Consider the following 17,659-nt stretch of genomic DNA (forward strand, 5'->3'; position numbering starts at 1 on the left):
AATGTCAGGAGCCTACATAGCGACCTTGACGCCGTACACCACCATCTTGAGATGGCGCAGCCTGCCCTACTGTTTCTGACGGAGACGCAGATATCAGCTCCGGATGAAACCTCGTATCTTGAATACCCCGGCTACGTATTGGAGCACAACTTCCTGCGTAAAGCCGGGGTGTGTGTATTCGTTCGGGCTGATGTCTGTTGTCGCCGTCTACGAGGCCTCGAACAACGGGACCTGTCCCTCTTGTGGCTGCGCGTGGATCACGGGGGTTGTACTCGAATCTACGCCTGCCTGTACAGGTCCCACAGCAGTGATGCAGGTTCAGCTCTGATTGAGCATGTGCAAGAGGGGACTAACCGCGTACTTGAGCAGTACCCATCTGCGGCGGTGGTGGTCCTTGGAGACTTTAACACTCACCACCAAGAGTGGTTGGGGTCCAGAGCCACTGACCTCCCGGGTCGGACTGCCTACGATTTCGCCTTGGCCTACGGCTTTTCCCAGCTGGTGACACAGCCCACCCGTGTCCTAGATATCGAGAGGCACGAACCTTCTCAGTTGGACCTTCTGCTGACCACGGATCCGGCTAGATACAGTGTGGTGGTCGACGCTCCACTTGGATCGTCTGATCACTGCCTTATCCATGCTGTTGTACCACTCTCGTCGATACCTGGTCGTCGAACGACGACCAGGTATTGGAAGGAAACGTCGAAGGATTTGGAAGTATATGTCAGCAGATTGGGATGGATTGGGGGCGGTTCTGCTTTTCCTCTGCTGATCCTGATGTCTGTGCGGACCGTCTTAAAGACGTGGTGCTCCAGGGGATGGAATTGTTTATTCCCTCCTCTGAGGTGCCCGTTGGGGGTCGCAGTAAACCCTGGTATAACAATGTCAGCAGGGATGCTGTACACCTCAAGCGGTCCGCATACGTGGTATGGGATAATGCCAGGAGACGTAAAGGATCCTAACATCTCAGAGGAAAGGCGGAAATATAACGCCGCTTCCAGGTCCTACAAGAAGGTTATTGCCAAGGCGAGCTCGGAGTACGTTGCTAGAGTTGGCGAGCGACTAAATAGCTATCCCTCTGGGAGCCGTGCTTTTTGGTCGCTCGCCAAAGCTGCAGAAGGAAACTTTTGCAGGTCTAGTCTCCCACCACTGCGCAAGTCCGATGACAGTTTGGCCCATAGTGCGAAAGAGAAGGCTGACCTTCTGGTCAAACTCTTCGCCTCGAACTCGACCGTGGACGACGGGGGTGCCACACCACCGAACATCCCCCGGTGTGATAGCTCCCTGCCTAAGATCTGCTTCACGCAGTGTGCAGTCAGGCGGGAGCTCCGACTCCTGGACGTCCATAAGTCGAGTGGGCCAGACGGCATCCCTGCAGTGGTTCTGAAAACGTGCGCCCCTGAGCTGACGCCTGCGCTAACGCGTTTGTATCGCCTCTCTTATTGCACTAAAAGGGTTCCGTCTTCATGGAAGACCGCCCACGTCCACCTTATCCCCAAGAAGGGTGACCGGTTGGACCCATCGAGTTATAGGCCTATCGCGATAACTTCCTTGCTTTCCAAGGTGATGCAGCGAATAATAAATATACAACTCCTGAAGTATCTAAAGGATCGCCAGCTGATCAGTGACCGACAGTACGGTTTCCGTCACGGTCGCTCAGCTGGCGATCTTCTTGTATACCTTACTCACAGGTGGGCTGAAGCCTTGGAGAGCAAGGGCGAGGCTCTTGCTGTGAGCCTTAATATCGCGAAGGCCTTCGACGGGGTCTGGCATAGGGCACTTCTATCGAAGTTACCATCTTACGGAATCCCCGAGGGTCTCTGCAAGTGGATCGCTAGCTTTTTGGATGGGCGGAGCATCACGGTCGTTGTAGACGGTGACTGCTCTGATACCATGACCATTAACGCTGGCGTTCCACAAGGTTCAGTGCTCTCCCCCACGCTTTTCATCCTGTATATCAATGACATGCTGTCTATTGATGGCATGCATTGCTATGCGGATGACGGCACGGGGGATGCGCGATATATCGGCCATCAGTCTCTCTCGGAGCGTGGTGCAAGAGAGACGATCAAAACTTGTGTCTGAAGTGGAGAACTCTCTGGGGCGAGTCTCAGAATGGGGTGAATTGAACTTGGTTCAATTCAAACCGACAAAGACACAAGTTTGCGCGTTCACTGCGAAGAAGGACCCCTTTGTCATGGCGCCGCAATTCCAAGGAGTATCCCTGCAACCTTCCGAGAGTATCGGGATACTTGGGGTCGACATTTCGGGCGATGTCCAATTTCGGAGTCATTTGGAAGGCAAAACCAAGTTGGCGTCCAAAATGCTGGGAGTCCTCAACAGAGTGAAGCGGTACTTCACGCCTGGACAAAGACTTTTGCTCTATAAAGCACAAGTCCGGCCTCGCGAGTACTGCTCCCATCTCTGGGCCGGGGCTCCCAAATACCAGCTTCTTCCATTTGACTCCATACAGAAGAGAGCCGTTCGGATTGTCGATAATCCCATTCTCACGGATCGCTTGGAGCCTCTGGGTCTGCGGAGGGACTTCGGTTCCCTCTGTATTTTGTACCGCATGTTCCATGGAAAGTGCTCTGAGGAATTGTTCGAGATGATACCAACGTCTCGTTTTTACCATCGCACCGCCCGCCACCGGAGTAGAGTTCATCCATACTACCTGGAGCCACTGCGGTCATCCACAGTGCGTTTCCAGAGTTCTTTTTGCCACGTACCATCCGGCTATGGAATGAGCTCCCCTCCACGGTGTTTCCAGAGCGCTATGACATGTCCTTCTTCAAACGAGGCTTGTGGAGAGTATTAAGCAGTAGGCAGCGGCTTGGCTCTGCTCCTGGCATTGCTGAAGTCCATGGGCGACGGTAACCACTCACCATCAGGTGGGCCGTACGCTCGTCTGCCTACAAAGGCAATAAAAAAATAAAAGACGGCGTATCGGAATGGCAAAGGGAGCCATGACTGAGCTCGGTAAAATCTGGAAGAACGTAACATTACCCACAAAACAAAGATAAAACTGGTGCTCACTCTGGTCTTTTCCATTTTTCTATACGAAGCGGAGACCTGGACCCTTAAAGCGGCTGATCGCAAACGCGTGGATGCTTTTGAGATGTGGTGCTGGAGAAGAATTCTCCGGATACCTTTTACAGCGAAGAGAAGCAATCTGTCTATCTTAGACCAACTGCAGATCAAGACTAGACTGTCACACTCTGCCTTCGCCGCGCACTCGAGTACTTCGGTCATATTGCTCGGAAAACACCGGATAGCTTAGAGAGACTATTCGTGATAGGGAAGATCGAGGGAAAGAGACCGCGCGGGCGCAGTCCGACAAGGTGGTTCGACCAAATCCGCACCACACTAGAGATTCCATTCCACGACGCCCTTCATGCGGCTGATGATCGGAGGCGCTGGCGGGACGTTACGAGGAGCAAAATCCTGACGACATATAATGGTCACGACCCTCAGCAGTGGGGAAACGACGCGAGGAGGAGGAGAATGCGTTTCGGGATTATTTGAAGCAGTAATGCGTTTGTAGATTTCTATGGGCTCCAGTAGCCACTTAACACCAGGTCGGCTGTGAGCTCGTCCACCCATCTAAGCAATAAAAAAAATCATGTACATACCTACTTATAACAGGATATTAAAGGGCTGTCATAGAAAATAAAACAACATAATATTTAATAAAAAAAATTGATGCTATTTAGCATCCATTTTTTTTATTAAATATTTGGTTACCGGGGCCCATCTATGGGCCGTAGATGGGCCGTGAGCTCGTCAGCCCACCTAAACAATAAAAAAATTATACAAATATGGCAAGTTTTTTTTTTTTACGTCAACGTAATACGACAAATATTAAAATTAATCAACAATTTGATTTGAAAAATTATTTCAGCCCATTTATTGAGGAAGGCTATAACCCAGGGGTGGCCAATTTTATTAGAACCAAAACCCACTGTTCACTGATGAAAGGCCCACCGAGGCTCTCGTCGGATCTTCTCAGTGGGTCGCGTTTCTGATCCGATAGGTAAAAAAAACAACTGACGAACGACTCTGCGATCTATCAAAGAAATTTATTGAATTTTAATGAAACATTATAGTTCAGCGTACAAATATGTACTCTAATTTGTTCTATTAAAATTATTAACATAAAAGTGAAGTTTAATCTTAGAATCTATTTCATAGTTAATACACATAAATTAGTTCTAATTAAGCAACTCAAGCACTCAACAAAAATGTTTACGGGCGTCGGCTACTAGATGGCTTCGATTCGATTAGTTTCTCATTGCTCCTGTAGATGGCAGTAACGAAAGCAGTTGTTCAAAACATTTTCTTCAAATTTGGATATTTGTCTTTGGAAACCAATGCCTGAAAATCTTGACCTGAGGATGACCGCTCCACATGAGGATGTACTTTAAAAAATTACATTTATTTTCTTAATTGATATGAACGTATTGTATTTTGATTATTGCATTACAAGTACAAATTGTTACCCGGGTGCAATATAAAAGAAAATGTCAATTTATTTTTTATTCAATAATATGTAGTTTTATTTTCTATAATGACAGCCCTCGAATATTTCGTTCTAAGTATGTACATGTTTCTTTTTATTGCTTAGATGGGTGGACGAGCTCACAGCCGACCTGGTGTTAAGTGGCTACTGGAGCCCATAGACATCTACAAACGCATTACTGCTTCGAATAATCCCATAACGCTGCTTCAAAAAATCTGCCTAACTTTGCCCATCTCCAAAACATAAAAATTAAACTTTTGACCTTTTATGACAAGGTTAAATATGAATACTACTCCAATACTTCATGGGTATGGAATCTGTCTATTTGGAAACATATATTTTAACTGTATTATTATTGTTTGGACAAAGTAGAGAGAAAATCAACAACTTTGCATGGCTATGTTCAAGCTTATTTCTCAGAAAATATGAGGCCTAGGTTATAATGAGTTGTTTTGCAAGGACCATAAAGTTCCGAATGGCATTTGTCTTTTACAAGTTGTATACGACATTATGTATTTACATCAAAAAAATTCATAAAAACCTAGAAATTCTTGCAACGATCAAGCATTTTATGATATTATATATTCTCAGATACATTATTAAACTATCAATTTGTGCAAATGCTTTGTTACACTTTACACATGAATACTGTTTTTCTCAAATATGCGTTTTCATATGTGAATTAAAATTACCAACACTGAAAAACCTTTTCCACACAATTCACAATAATAGGGCTTCTTCTCTAGAAGGTATCTTTGTGTGTTTTTAAATGACTGATGTGTGTAAAACCTTATGTACAAACTTCACTAGCAGACGGTTTGTCTTCTGTATGTATTCTCATGTGTGTTCATAGATGACAAATTTGTGATTCACAAATTGTGAAATATGTTTCTGCTTTATGTGTTATCATCTGCATTTTTTAACAATGAAATTATGCAGTCTTTTTATTACACATCACAAACAAAGTTTTTCAGCAGTGTGTTTTACATATATGTTTTTTTAAACAACTCATCTGTGCAAAAGATTTTTTACACATATCACAAACATAAGATTTCTCTGCCAAATGTGTTGCTATGTGGATATTTAAATTACTCATTCGCGAAAAGTCTCTTCAGTAGAAAAGAAATTCTCTGCAGTATGTCTTCTCTTGTGTATGTTCAAAGTATCAATTCGTGCATAGCACTTCTGACACACTTCACAAATGTACGGTTTTTCTCCAGTGTGTATTCTTAGATGGGATTTTAAATGATTAATTTGGTTAAAACCTTTTCTACACACTTCACAAATGTGCGGTTTTTCTCCAGTGTGTATCCTTATATGAGATTTTAAATTACCAATGTGGGCAAAACCTTTTCTACATACTTCACAAATGTAAGGTTTTTCCGCAGTATGTATTCTAATGTGTGTTTTTAATTCACCAATTTGTGTAAAGCGTCTTTCGCACACTTCACAAACATAAGGTTTCTCTGCAGTATGTGTTCTCTTGTGTATTTTCAAAGTATCCATTCGTGCATAGCACTTCTGACACAGTTCACAAATGTACGGTTTGTCTCCAGTGTGTATCCTTATATGAGATTGTAAATTACCAATTTGGGCAAAACCTTTTCTACATACTTCACAAATGTACGGTTTTTCTCCAGTATGTATTCTTATATGAGATTTTAAACTACTAATTTGGGAAAAACCTTTTCTACATATTTCACAAATGTAAGGTTTTTCCGCAGTATGTATTCTAATGTGTGTTTTCAAATCAGCAATTCGTGTAAAGCGTTTTTCGCACACTTCACAAACATGACGTTTTTCAGAAGGATGCATTCTCATGTGCGTTTTAAAGTTCTCTTTAAATACAAAACATTTTGTACTAATTTGTACAACTTTCTTTTTATTTATTTTTATTTTTTGGCTCTGGCACGGTTTGTGCATTAGCCAGCGTCAAGTAATAACGTTTTTATAATTCGCCGTTTTATTTATTTACAGTTTATAAATAATAAAAAACGAAGGAAACTTATCGCAACGAAACATAAATGATTTAGAACGAATTGAATTTACAAAAAAATCAGAATAATTATATAACAGGGAAAATAAATCAAAATTATAGTTTAATGTTATTATTTAAAATAAACCTACTTAAACTACTATATACAAGGGGATTAAAATCTCGAAGAAGTAAAGAAATATTAGTAGGAAGGGGAACAGAGAGAGATACTAAAGAAGTATATAAAGGACAAGAAAAGAAAATATGATTCAGGTCACAATAACTCTCGCCACACTCACAGGCGGTACTAGTTACGATACCAAGTTTGTTCAAATGAACTGGAAGGCTGTTATGTCCCAGACGCATACGAATTATAGTAGAAGTGGCGGTCCTACCAAACGACAATTTGGCAAACCATGGCTTCCTGGGAACGGAAGACTGTATAGCATGCAAGAAACGACCCTTAATCCGGCCGCTCTCTTCCCAACACATATTCCACGATTTGTGGAGGCATATGCCGGGCAAAGCAGCAAGATCATGGCCAAAATTCTTGTACGGGTATACGTCACCGGTCACAGTAGCACTGTTGGCCAAACTGTCAGCTTTCACATTTCCAGATATGCCACAGTGAGTAGGTACCCAACAAAATGATACTAAATAGTTGTGTGATTGGCAGTGCAACAGCTTTCTCTTACATTCAAATATTACATGAAAAAAGGGTTAAGTTTTAGTGACAATTTTGCTAAGCTCTGTAATGCACTTAAGGAATCAGTAAATACAACGGTTTTTTTTTAGTTTGAAAGACAGCACATATTCAAGAGCTTTTAATAGTCCAAAACAATCACCGGTAAAGACCGATGATTCCGGAGGTAATTTAATTTTCTGAACTATGTTGTACTGTTTGTGATACACTCCAACACCAACACACCCACTGGAGTGTTTAGATACATCTGTATAAATTTGATGCCAGTTAGGCCATTTACTATTGACATTGCAATTAAAATTTTCATTGGCATTAAAATCAGATTTTTCAATGCCAAGAGAAAAGCAAATCACTGGAGAAAGTAAAAGAGAATCATAAGAAGCGCCAAATAAAGGAAGCACCTGAAAAGAATGAGTTGGGGCTTGTAATTGTTTGAATTTCAGGAATCTTTTTAACAGACAAGGTAAAGGTTTATGTGAAGAGGGTACTTTTTTAGAAAGAAACTCTAGTTTCGAAATGAGGGGATGATTATGGAACTGAACAATTTTAAAAATGAATCTATCGGACAGATATTGACGTCTTAAGTTTAAAGGCGGGTCACAACATTCTATTTGCAGAGCATTAACCGGGCTCGATTTCATGGCACCAGAAACAATCCCTAGACTGTATGAGATCTAGTTTTCTAAAGCCAGCCACATTACCTGGGTCTAAGAAAAAGGTCCCAAAATCCAGTATACTTCTAATGACAGCATTATACACCAACCTCAGTGTAGCCGGGTGAGCACCCCACCAAACCCCACCGAGACATCTCAGCATGTTCAAGTTTCGCTCACATTTACTAACCACAAATTCGCAGTGTGGTTGACCCGTCAAGAATAGCTCCTAAGAACTTAACTTGATTTCTAATGGGTAATATATCGCCATCATATGTTATAATAGGTGAGCAAGGAGTACGGGATTTGGTGAAAAGTACAACGGTACTTTTTGAGGGAGACAGATCTAGACCATTTGCATCCATCCAGATTTTTAGCAAAGATAAAGAGGAGGAAACATATCGTTCAGCAGTACTTACAGACATATCAAAGGCATAAATAACCAAGTCATCGGCATACTGTAATAAACTAACTGAATCTTCGACTGAACCTTCTAGATCATGTGTATAAATATTGTACAATAAAGGACTCAGAACAGAACCCTGTGGCAAACCTCTCCATACCTGCTTATAAGGGCCGCCAACATCTAAAATAATTTTCCTCTCCGAAAGAAGATTTACAATGGAATTAGTTAAAAAATAGGGAACCTTTAATTTATCTAATTTACTTTTTAGAATATGTAATAGAACGTTATCATAAGCCGAATCTGGGAGTAATCAGCGGCGGCAACGATAAGGCGATTATCATGACGCATAGCCTTATCGAAGTACCGTTCCGACGCTGACTTCATGTATTTCTGGATAGATTCGAGGCCCAGGTCGTCGTGTAGGTCAACGTTCCTCACGAACCACGGAGCTCCGACGGCTAACCTGCAAAAGCGGGATTGTAGAGCTTGGAGGGTGTCTATGTGTGTGCGGGCCGCGTAAGCGAACACCACACTCGCGTAAGTCATGACGGGCCTTATGCAAGTTTTGTAAAGTGTCACCTTGTTCCGAAGGGACATTTTACTCCGCTTACAGATCATGGGGTAGAGTCTACCGAGAATAAACGCGGCACGGTCACGGACTGATTTTATATGCGGGCGGAATGTCATCGATGCATCCAGGGTAACGCCCAGGTACTTGACCTTCCTGGCCCAGGGTATGGGTTGTCTAAAGAGAGTAATCGGGGGTGTGAGATTCCTCCTCCTAATTTATTTATTTATTTATTTATTTATTTATTTATTTATTTATTTGGGAAACAAACAGTACAATACAAAACATACAATATTTAAAAAAAAAATAGCTAAAACAATAACCAAATATGTTTCCACAATCAAAATCACATATAAGTAGACAGTGAACAAGAAGAGAAATTTAGAAATTCAAATTACAAAAAAACAAAAGCAACACAATACGCACATATCATTTTATACATTAACTCACACTATAAAACTACAACACTTATCGGGCCAAATCACCCTTTAAACACTCCAAAACAGCTTTTCTATATGCTACAAGTGACAAGTAAAAGATATCAGCATTAGAGAACTTAGCATCATACAACCTACAAGATCTACGGACAAAAGAGTTAGAAGCATATTTCGTTCGAGCCGTGGACATGTGGAAGGTCTGTTTAGAACGCGCGGAAATACGACTACATTTAAATGAAATTTTGGAAAGAAGATAGCTAGAATCAATCTCGTTATTTATTTATTTTATATAAAAACATTTGATCCCTCAGTAGCCTGCGATCGACTAGAGAGACAAATTCTGTCGGTTCTGGAGAGTTAAAGCGACGACAATGGTATAAAAGATGCTTAAAAAACTTTTTTTGGACTCTTTCTAGTCGCTGAATATAAATATTATATTGGGGGTTCCATGTGACGGAGCCATATTCCAATATAGACCGTACAAAACTGTTGTACAACAGAATCAAAGTAGATGGTCTTTTAAAGTCTTTACCAACTCTAAGTATGAAGCCTAACATTCGAAAAGCCTTATTTACTATTTCATTAACATGAAAATCAAAAATCAAACTGGAATCCAAATAAATACCCAAATCACGAACAACTGTGGTGCGTACCAAAGTTTGACCATTAATAGAATAGTCATACAAGATATTCGATCTTCCACGTGAGAATGTTATAATAGTACACTTATTAGTATTCACTGTGAGTAAGTTATTTTGACAGTAAACAAATAAGTTGTTCAAATCATCCTGTAATTCCAAACAGTCGTTTAAGGACTTTATAACTTTATATACTTTTTTGTCATCAGCGTACATAATGAATTTGGATTTCCTGAAAACATTCGAAACGTCATTGACATATATATTAAATAACATAGGACCGAGATGAGAGCCCTGAGGAACTCCCGAGGGAACAGGTGCAAATGATGAACAAAAACCATTGAAAGTCACAGCCTGACTGCGATCTCTAACATAAGACTCAAGCCACCGCAGCAAATCACCGTGGACCCCAAGTCCATGCAATTTCTCAATCAAAATGTCAAAATTTATTCGATCGAACGCTTTGGAATAATCCGTGTACACCACATCAACCTGATGACCATCCTCCATGGAGCTCAATACATAATCCAAAAACTCACAGAGGTTTGTCTCAGTAGATCTATGGCTTATAAAACCATGTTGTTGCTCTATAATATGAGGCCTAATCAAGGGAAATAAAAAATCATAAACTATACGTTCAAACATCTTAGGGATGGCACAAATTTTAGAAATTGGTCTGTAGTTAGCTATGTTATGTTTATCACCGCTCTTAAAGACTGGCACCACGAACGACCGCTTCCAAATACGGGGCATAACACCAGTTGATAATGAGTGATTAAAAAGAAGATGCAAAGGGTAACACAGCTGAGCGTAACATTGTCGCAAAAAAACAGGCGGAATACCATCCGGACCAGCACCCTTGGAAATATCAAGATTTTTTAAATATTGCTTGACTTTACCCACCGAAATAAAAAATGAAGAAATATCTACACAGTTAAGGTCGTAAGAAGCAGGGGTATAACTTAACGATGATGTTGACTGTGTATTGTTAGTTAAAAAGGCAGAACCAAAATGAACATGAAATAAATTACATATTTCAGAACCATCAGATGAGCACCTATCATTTAAGAACAATTCGTTAGGAAAATCCCCAGCACTCCTCTTGGATTTAACAAATCTCCAAAATTGCTTACTGCACTTCAAGATATCATCCTCACACTTTGTTATGTGTGCATTGTAACAGCAAATTTTTAAGGCTTTTTGTCTTTCGCGAAGAACAGAAAAACTTGAATAGTCGGCCAATCGACCATAACATTTCCATTTCCTGTGAAATTTTCTTTTTTCTTTAATCAACTTGATTAAAGCAGAGGAGTACCAGTAAGGGAAATTGGAGTTACCATTTACGACCTTCACAGGCACATTATCAGAAATAATCTTGTCTAAGATTTCATGAAACTTGCCCACGGCCATGTCGACATCTAAATTCATAAAAGATTGTTTCCAATCAATTTTCGAAAGTTCCTCGTTAATAATAGAGTAGTCACTTTTATGGAAAAGCAATATGGACCGGCCAGGAGAACGTAGGGGTCTCACGTCTAACCCCTGAATCTGAATATCTAAGGCTGGATGATGATCATCCTCAGATACAAGAGGAAGGGACGAACGAACAACCTTACAAGCACAATTACTTATTACTAAATCTAAGCATCTTTTATTTATATTAGAAATCGAATTAAATTGTTTAAAACTATTAAAAGCTAAAAAATTAGAAAGACCAAAGACAAGTGAGTCCCACCGATCACCATTCAAGAGTCTAGCAGGTCCATCAACACCGATCAGCTCCCAAGAAGCATTCCTTATATTGAAATCGCCGACGCACAAAAATTCGTCACCGGGATTAGTAATAATTGTGTCAGAAATATCCTCAAAAAAACCAATTTCATCTTCAAACTGAGAGGAACATTGAGGAAAATAGCAACAGTAAAGATGGAGTAGTTTACTAACGTTATTGTGCTTAATATTTATTTTTATCGAAATAATATCAGCTGATCGGTTTCTGTTGGAAGGGAGACAGGTTAAATTAAAAACGGTAATTCCTCTACGCACAGCAATAAGTACCCCGCCACCCAAAGAATCATTTCGAGAGTTATAGTTCCGATCGCAACGGTATACAACAAAACGCTCATCAAACAACTCCGAGTCATAAATACTCGGCATTAACCATGTCTCACTAAGACATATAATATCATTATCACATAAAATAATGTTTCTATAAAACAAATTAGTTTTACTACGTAAACCACGAACGTTCTGGTAAAAAATCTTTAAATTAGCCATTAGAGAGAGAGAGAAAAAATAGATCATATAAATAATTAACCAACAGTATTAATAGTCCACGGCTCAAACCACAGCATAATAATTGACATGTCAATACATAAGTACCTACACAAACGAGAATATAGATCTCAACATTAATCAAACACCCACCCCAGGAGTAAAAGTTCCAAACGAACAATATAAAAAATTCTCCAATGCTAAACAATAAGTATGTTGCTATATCATAACAAGCCTTACATAATAATGTTATTAAAATAGTTAAAAAAACATTTAAAAGTTTCTCAAAAAAATGAAATAGTCCGATCATCAACTTTTGAAAAGAAAAAAACAAAATTATGATATATTTTACATTACAAAAAATAGCATGTGCTTTAAAAACAATGAATATAATAATAAGGAAAACACCTATATAATTTTTTTTAAATCATCTTGGGAAGCAATCACGACTGGCGGACTAACATCGTTTTTTCGCACCAGTATAGTACAATTACGTACCCACACGTATTTGTAAAATTTTTCCTTGGCTAAATTTTTTACGTTTTTTAACAAAAGTTTATTATTTTTCGTGAGGTGGTCATTAAAATAAAGCCTAGATGAATCATGTGGGAATCCAATATCAGAAGATTTCAATTCCTTCAATCTCCGCAATTTAGCCAACATGTCATCCTTCCTATATCGGGATACAAATCTAAGAATAACTGGCTTTGATCTGCTACTGCCTCTGTCCATCGGCGCAACCCTTGTAACAAAATCGACGTCTATCTGAGGATTCAAGGCAAAACCCGCCTTCTCGGCAATTTTCGAGACCAATTCTATTAGATTTTCGCCTTTCCTTTCGGGGATACCCAGAATTTCTATATTAGATCTCCTGCTCCACTGCTCTTTTAAGTTGAACTGAGAATCAATGGATTGCATTCTTGAATCCAGTATACTGAGCTCGTTTTTGAGTGTTGGAATAACTTTCAGATGGTCATTAAACTCAAGAAATCTTTTTGATATGGCTTCATACTTGTCACTAATGAAGGAGACACTATCACGAAGAGTTGAGATTTCACTCTTGAGTTCAAGAATAGTGTCCCTGAAACAAGCAACAGCTTCCTGGACTTCCGCGCGCACTATACTCCTGACCTGTTCCAAAGGGACAACCTGTAATTCAGGTCCCTCACGTTCCCTGGATCCAGTACGCAACGGTCTCATCGTAACATTGGATGTATCAGGTGCTCGAGGCCTCACATTGCCTCGGACAGGAGTGTCATCATTAACAGTGCGTGATCTAGTCGCACAATTAAGACATATCCATGTAGACTTAAATTCTGAATCCGGCGTCCAATCCTTTTTTGCAGGAAGAACACAGCCGATGTGATAATAATTTCTACACACTGTACACACCAAGGTTGACTTCTTATTGTCACGAGTATTGACCACTTTATTACAGCAGGTGTACTCCATAATAAATTATAAATTACGAGATTAGATTCAAAGTAATATGAAGGCAATGTATAATTTAGCAGGAGAGTTCAGTTAATTGTTGGAGCAACAGGGCGACGACCAAACGTAGGTCCAGCGATGCAAGTTCACGCCCGGCCGCCCGAGTACTTTTTTGAATGTTTGTAATTTCTTCGACTCGACACACTCAAAGCGCACACGCGTGTCAAGCAAACAAGCACCCACAGGCAGGCTCAAGCGAGAAGCAGCCACAATAAGAAAGCTAAGGCGTATCTTACCAAGCTTCTATCTCTGTTACACCGCCCAAAAGGCGGAGTCAGCTGTTAAAAACGTTAATGAAGAACAAGGAGCCACCGATGAATTGAAAACGACCAACCACAATTTAAAATTAATAAATTTAAACTTAAATGAAACGATAATTTTTTTTTTTTTTTTTCGGGTAGAGGGCCGAACCTCCTACGAGGTCCCCGCGCCTAGGGGGCGCGCGGGGTATGTGAGACTTAACGATCTGCAGGTATTGAGAGCAGATCGCGGGCCCAAGGATTTTAGGGCCCACCCACTAAACGACTCCCCTGCACTCTTACACCCGACGTCCGATCTCCGTCCGGGGTCAGAACCTGGACAGAGTAGGGGGGTTCCCGCGGTCAACACTACAACCAGACACGCGGCGCCACCCCGAGGACGCCCGACCGACGGGTCGTCGAGGCGATAGTCGACAACCAACGACGTCGGTCTCCGCGGTACGGCGGCCCTACCAGGCCGCCCGGGCGGTGCCGCTGGTGTTCCGGGATACCCCGCTGGGCCAGAACCAGCCTGCCAGGTCGGAACGCGATACACCGCCGACCGGGTTGCTCTTCAACAGTATGTTCGGCGACGACAGCGACGACGAAAATGCGGACCGCATCGCAGTCCGCAGCCGCCGACGCGCCGTCCCGTCCTCCTGGTGCCAGCGCGCTAGAGTGACGGTAGCGTGCGGCGCAGCCTCAACCCCCTTAGGTCGCCCCGTGACCATCACCGGGAGGAGACTGCCTCCTCATAGGGGCTGGAGCTGGACAAACGCCCTCCTCCGACCCCCGGCTCGACGGCGGCGGCACGGCGCCGAGAGGGAAGAAGAGCTCTCCCTCTCCCGTTCCGCAAATGAAACGATAATGCCACAACAACCACGGAGACGTCCACTATCTACGGTCGCAACGCACGATAATCCGGGAGGAAATCCGTGTGGAGCTTCCCCTCTGAAATAGCACCGCAGTACTTTTCGCTGGGTTGATGTCTAGAGATACCTATAAGTTCTAAGGTCTCACGTATAGTTGCAACGGCTGCCCCACCCTTCAAACCGAAACGCATTACTGCTTCACGGCAGAAATAGGCAGGGTGGTGGTACCCACCCGCGCGGACTCACAAGAGGTCCTAAGTACCACCAGTAGTGTCAAATCTCAATGCAGATCTAAACCAAGATGTTTTAGATGTGGTCAAGGACATAGTGGTGATAACTGCTCTATTCAAGAAGATTTTATATCTTGTTGTCTATGTAAGGGGTCCCATATTGCAACTGATAAAAAATGCTTAGAATATGAAAGACAAAGAGCTATAAAGGAATCAATGGCTAAAAGCTGTATTTCCTATTCAGAAGCTTCAAAGCTACATCCGTCTCTCAAATTTCTTATGCAGATGCATTACTCTCATCACCTAACCTCACTCCTAATACTATTCCAACCCAGCATCAACATCCTACATCTAAAGCTATGAACAGTACTTCATATAAAAAAAACTGTTTTGATAAACCAAAGCCTCCACCTACACTTAGCAAAGGGTATGACAAATCAGCTCACCAAGAAATTTTAAGGGATTTTAATATTCCCCAACCCTCCAATGGATGTGCATTAATTAACAAAGAAAATGAAAACCCATCGGAAACCCCAGTAATTGATTTAATTATCTCTCTTATAAAATCTCTTAGTCAATCGAATGAATTTACACCGTCCAACGCTGCCTTATTAGTTTCTGCAATTACTCAAATTTATAAACCAAAGAATGGACAAAGTTCTTCAATGGAATTGTCAAAGCATCACTCCTAAAAAAAGTGATCTTATTTATTTATTAAATAAATATAAACCTTATATCTGTGCTCTTCAAGATACATAGTTGAAACCAGGATCTTTATTTAAGATTCGTGGTTATTCATGTCTCAGGGAAGATCGTGTAGATGGGCATGGCGGAGTAGCCATGCTTGTGAAACACCCCCTTTCTTTTTCTCTCTTCTCTATCCCTTCACACAGTAATAATTTTTCTATTATTGCTGCGTTAGTCGAAAATATCTGTTATGTATATATTTATATACCTCATCCTTCTTCTGCAATCTTGAATGAAATTAAAGATATTATTTACATTCTTCCGAAGCCTTTTATGATCCTTGGCGATTTTAACTGTCGCCATGAATCCTGGGGTTACTTATCTTCTAATAGTTATGGTAACACATTAATATATATATTTGATTCAGTGAATTTGAGTATATTAAATGATGGTCGTCCTACTCGACGTTCTCATCCTGACGAGGGCCCAAGCTCTCCAGATTTAACAGTCACTACACCTAATCTTGCTTCTTCTTTGTCCTGGGATCCGATCTACTTTTGGTAGTGATCACTTCCCATTATTATTATCAATTCCAACCTGCAATAACAACAATAAAGTATTACATAAAACATATTCTCCTCGTCTAAAATATAAGCTTAATGATGCTGATTGGGATTTATACAAAGATCTAATAAAAAACAAAATTATTACACTTCCAAAAATTAATCCAGGTACAGAATCTCAGTGTGCAGATTCTTTGGCAAGAATCTTTGTTGAGGTTGCCAATGAAATTTTTCCTATTAAAAATAGCTCTTTGGGTTTTATTCCTTCCCCTCCTTGGTGGGATAATGAATGTACCCAGGCAGTAAAGAGAAGAAAATATGCCGAAATTACATATTGTGAATGTTCCACTGTTGAGAATTTTGAAATTCTTACAAAGATAATGGCAGAAACTTCAAAATTTCTAAAGAAAAAGAAATTTGATGGCTGGAAAACCTTCTGCTATTCCATATCACCTGATGTCAAACCATCTCTTGTATGGCAAAATATAAGGAGGTTTAGATCTGCATTCAAATATTCATCTCCAAAATCAATCCCTTCTCATTTAGTTAATAGCTTTTTAGATAAATTAGCTCCTCCTTTCGTTCCCGAAGACTTAATAATAAATATAAATAATTACAACTGTTTTGATCTAAACAGTCTATTTTCTCTCACTGAATTAAAAGGTGTATTGTCACATGTTAAGGATTCTGCTCCTGGACGGTATCCCTTATTCCTTTATCTCTCATTTAAATGATGATGCTTTATTTTATTATTTATCTCTTATAAATTCCATAGTGACATCGGGTAACATCCCCTCCTCGTGGAAACGCCAAGAAATAATTACCGTTCTGAAACCTGATAGGTGCTCTACAGACCATTCTGCCTATCGCCCAATTGCACTTTCTTCTGTTTTGATGAAAATTACAGAACATCTTATAAAAAATCGTTTAGAATGGTTTGTTGAGCATAACGGTCTATTGTGTGAATCCCAGTTTGGTTTTAGACGTGGGAAAAGTACTATTGATAGCTTAAGTACAGTCAAAACACGAAACCGTTTACTGCGACATCGTTTAGAACAACATGCCGGTAATAATAATCTAGAACAAAGGTCCCGGCTGAATGCTATATGACCGCCTTATTAAAAACATTTCTTTATACGACATTGCTAATAACGACATACCTCATAAAACGACCACATTTAACTAATATTTCGGAGAATTTGATCTGTTAGAACGACCGGCTAAGCTGTATTGTAAACAATTTGAATAGGTATCCACATTTGTCTTCAATGGCTATTAAAATCAGGAAAGAAAACAATAGGATTTAGTTTAGTGTAGGGTATTTTATACTTCTTAGAAACAAAATACGCGCATGCAGTAGAGTCAAAGCCCGCCTCTTCATATCTCTTCAGTTAGTTACTTATC

The 17,659-nt window shown here is 40.6% G+C and overlaps 3 protein-coding genes across 4 annotated transcripts in view; 1 reads left to right on the forward strand and 2 right to left on the reverse strand.

Annotated features, from left to right (window-relative positions):
• LOC134199623 (uncharacterized) overlaps positions 1-17,659 on the forward strand; it is a 500,100-nt gene that overhangs the window by 449,818 nt on the left and 32,623 nt on the right. The gene's annotated exons all lie outside the window — the stretch shown is intronic.
• On the reverse strand, positions 4,053-6,468 carry LOC101744772 (zinc finger protein 239-like). The gene has a single exon (XM_038014054.2). It carries the CDS (start codon positions 6,440-6,442, stop codon positions 5,612-5,614), a length of 831 nt encoding a protein of 276 aa, XP_037869982.2. The 5' UTR covers positions 6,443-6,468; the 3' UTR covers positions 4,053-5,611.
• On the reverse strand, positions 11,881-13,373 carry LOC134199611 (uncharacterized). The gene is made up of 2 exons (XM_062670859.1): positions 12,672-13,373; positions 11,881-11,895 (listed from the first exon to the last, which is right to left on the reverse strand). The coding sequence occupies exons 1-2, from the start codon at positions 13,371-13,373 to the stop codon at positions 11,881-11,883; spliced, it is 717 nt and encodes a 238-aa protein (XP_062526843.1).

The sequence above is a fragment of the Bombyx mori genome, chromosome 11 (assembly GCF_030269925.1).
Source record: "Bombyx mori chromosome 11, ASM3026992v2".
Taxonomy (NCBI): Eukaryota; Metazoa; Arthropoda; class Insecta; order Lepidoptera; family Bombycidae; genus Bombyx; species Bombyx mori.

What these genes read in the sequence shown, in the direction of transcription:
- LOC134199611 (XM_062670859.1), bottom strand. Translation starts at nt 13,373, where the DNA reads ATGAGACCGTTGCGTACTGGATCCAGGGAACGTGAGGGACCTGAATTA.
- LOC101744772 (XM_038014054.2), bottom strand. Translation starts at nt 6,442, where the DNA reads ATGCACAAACCGTGCCAGAGCCAAAAAATAAAAATAAATAAAAAGAAA.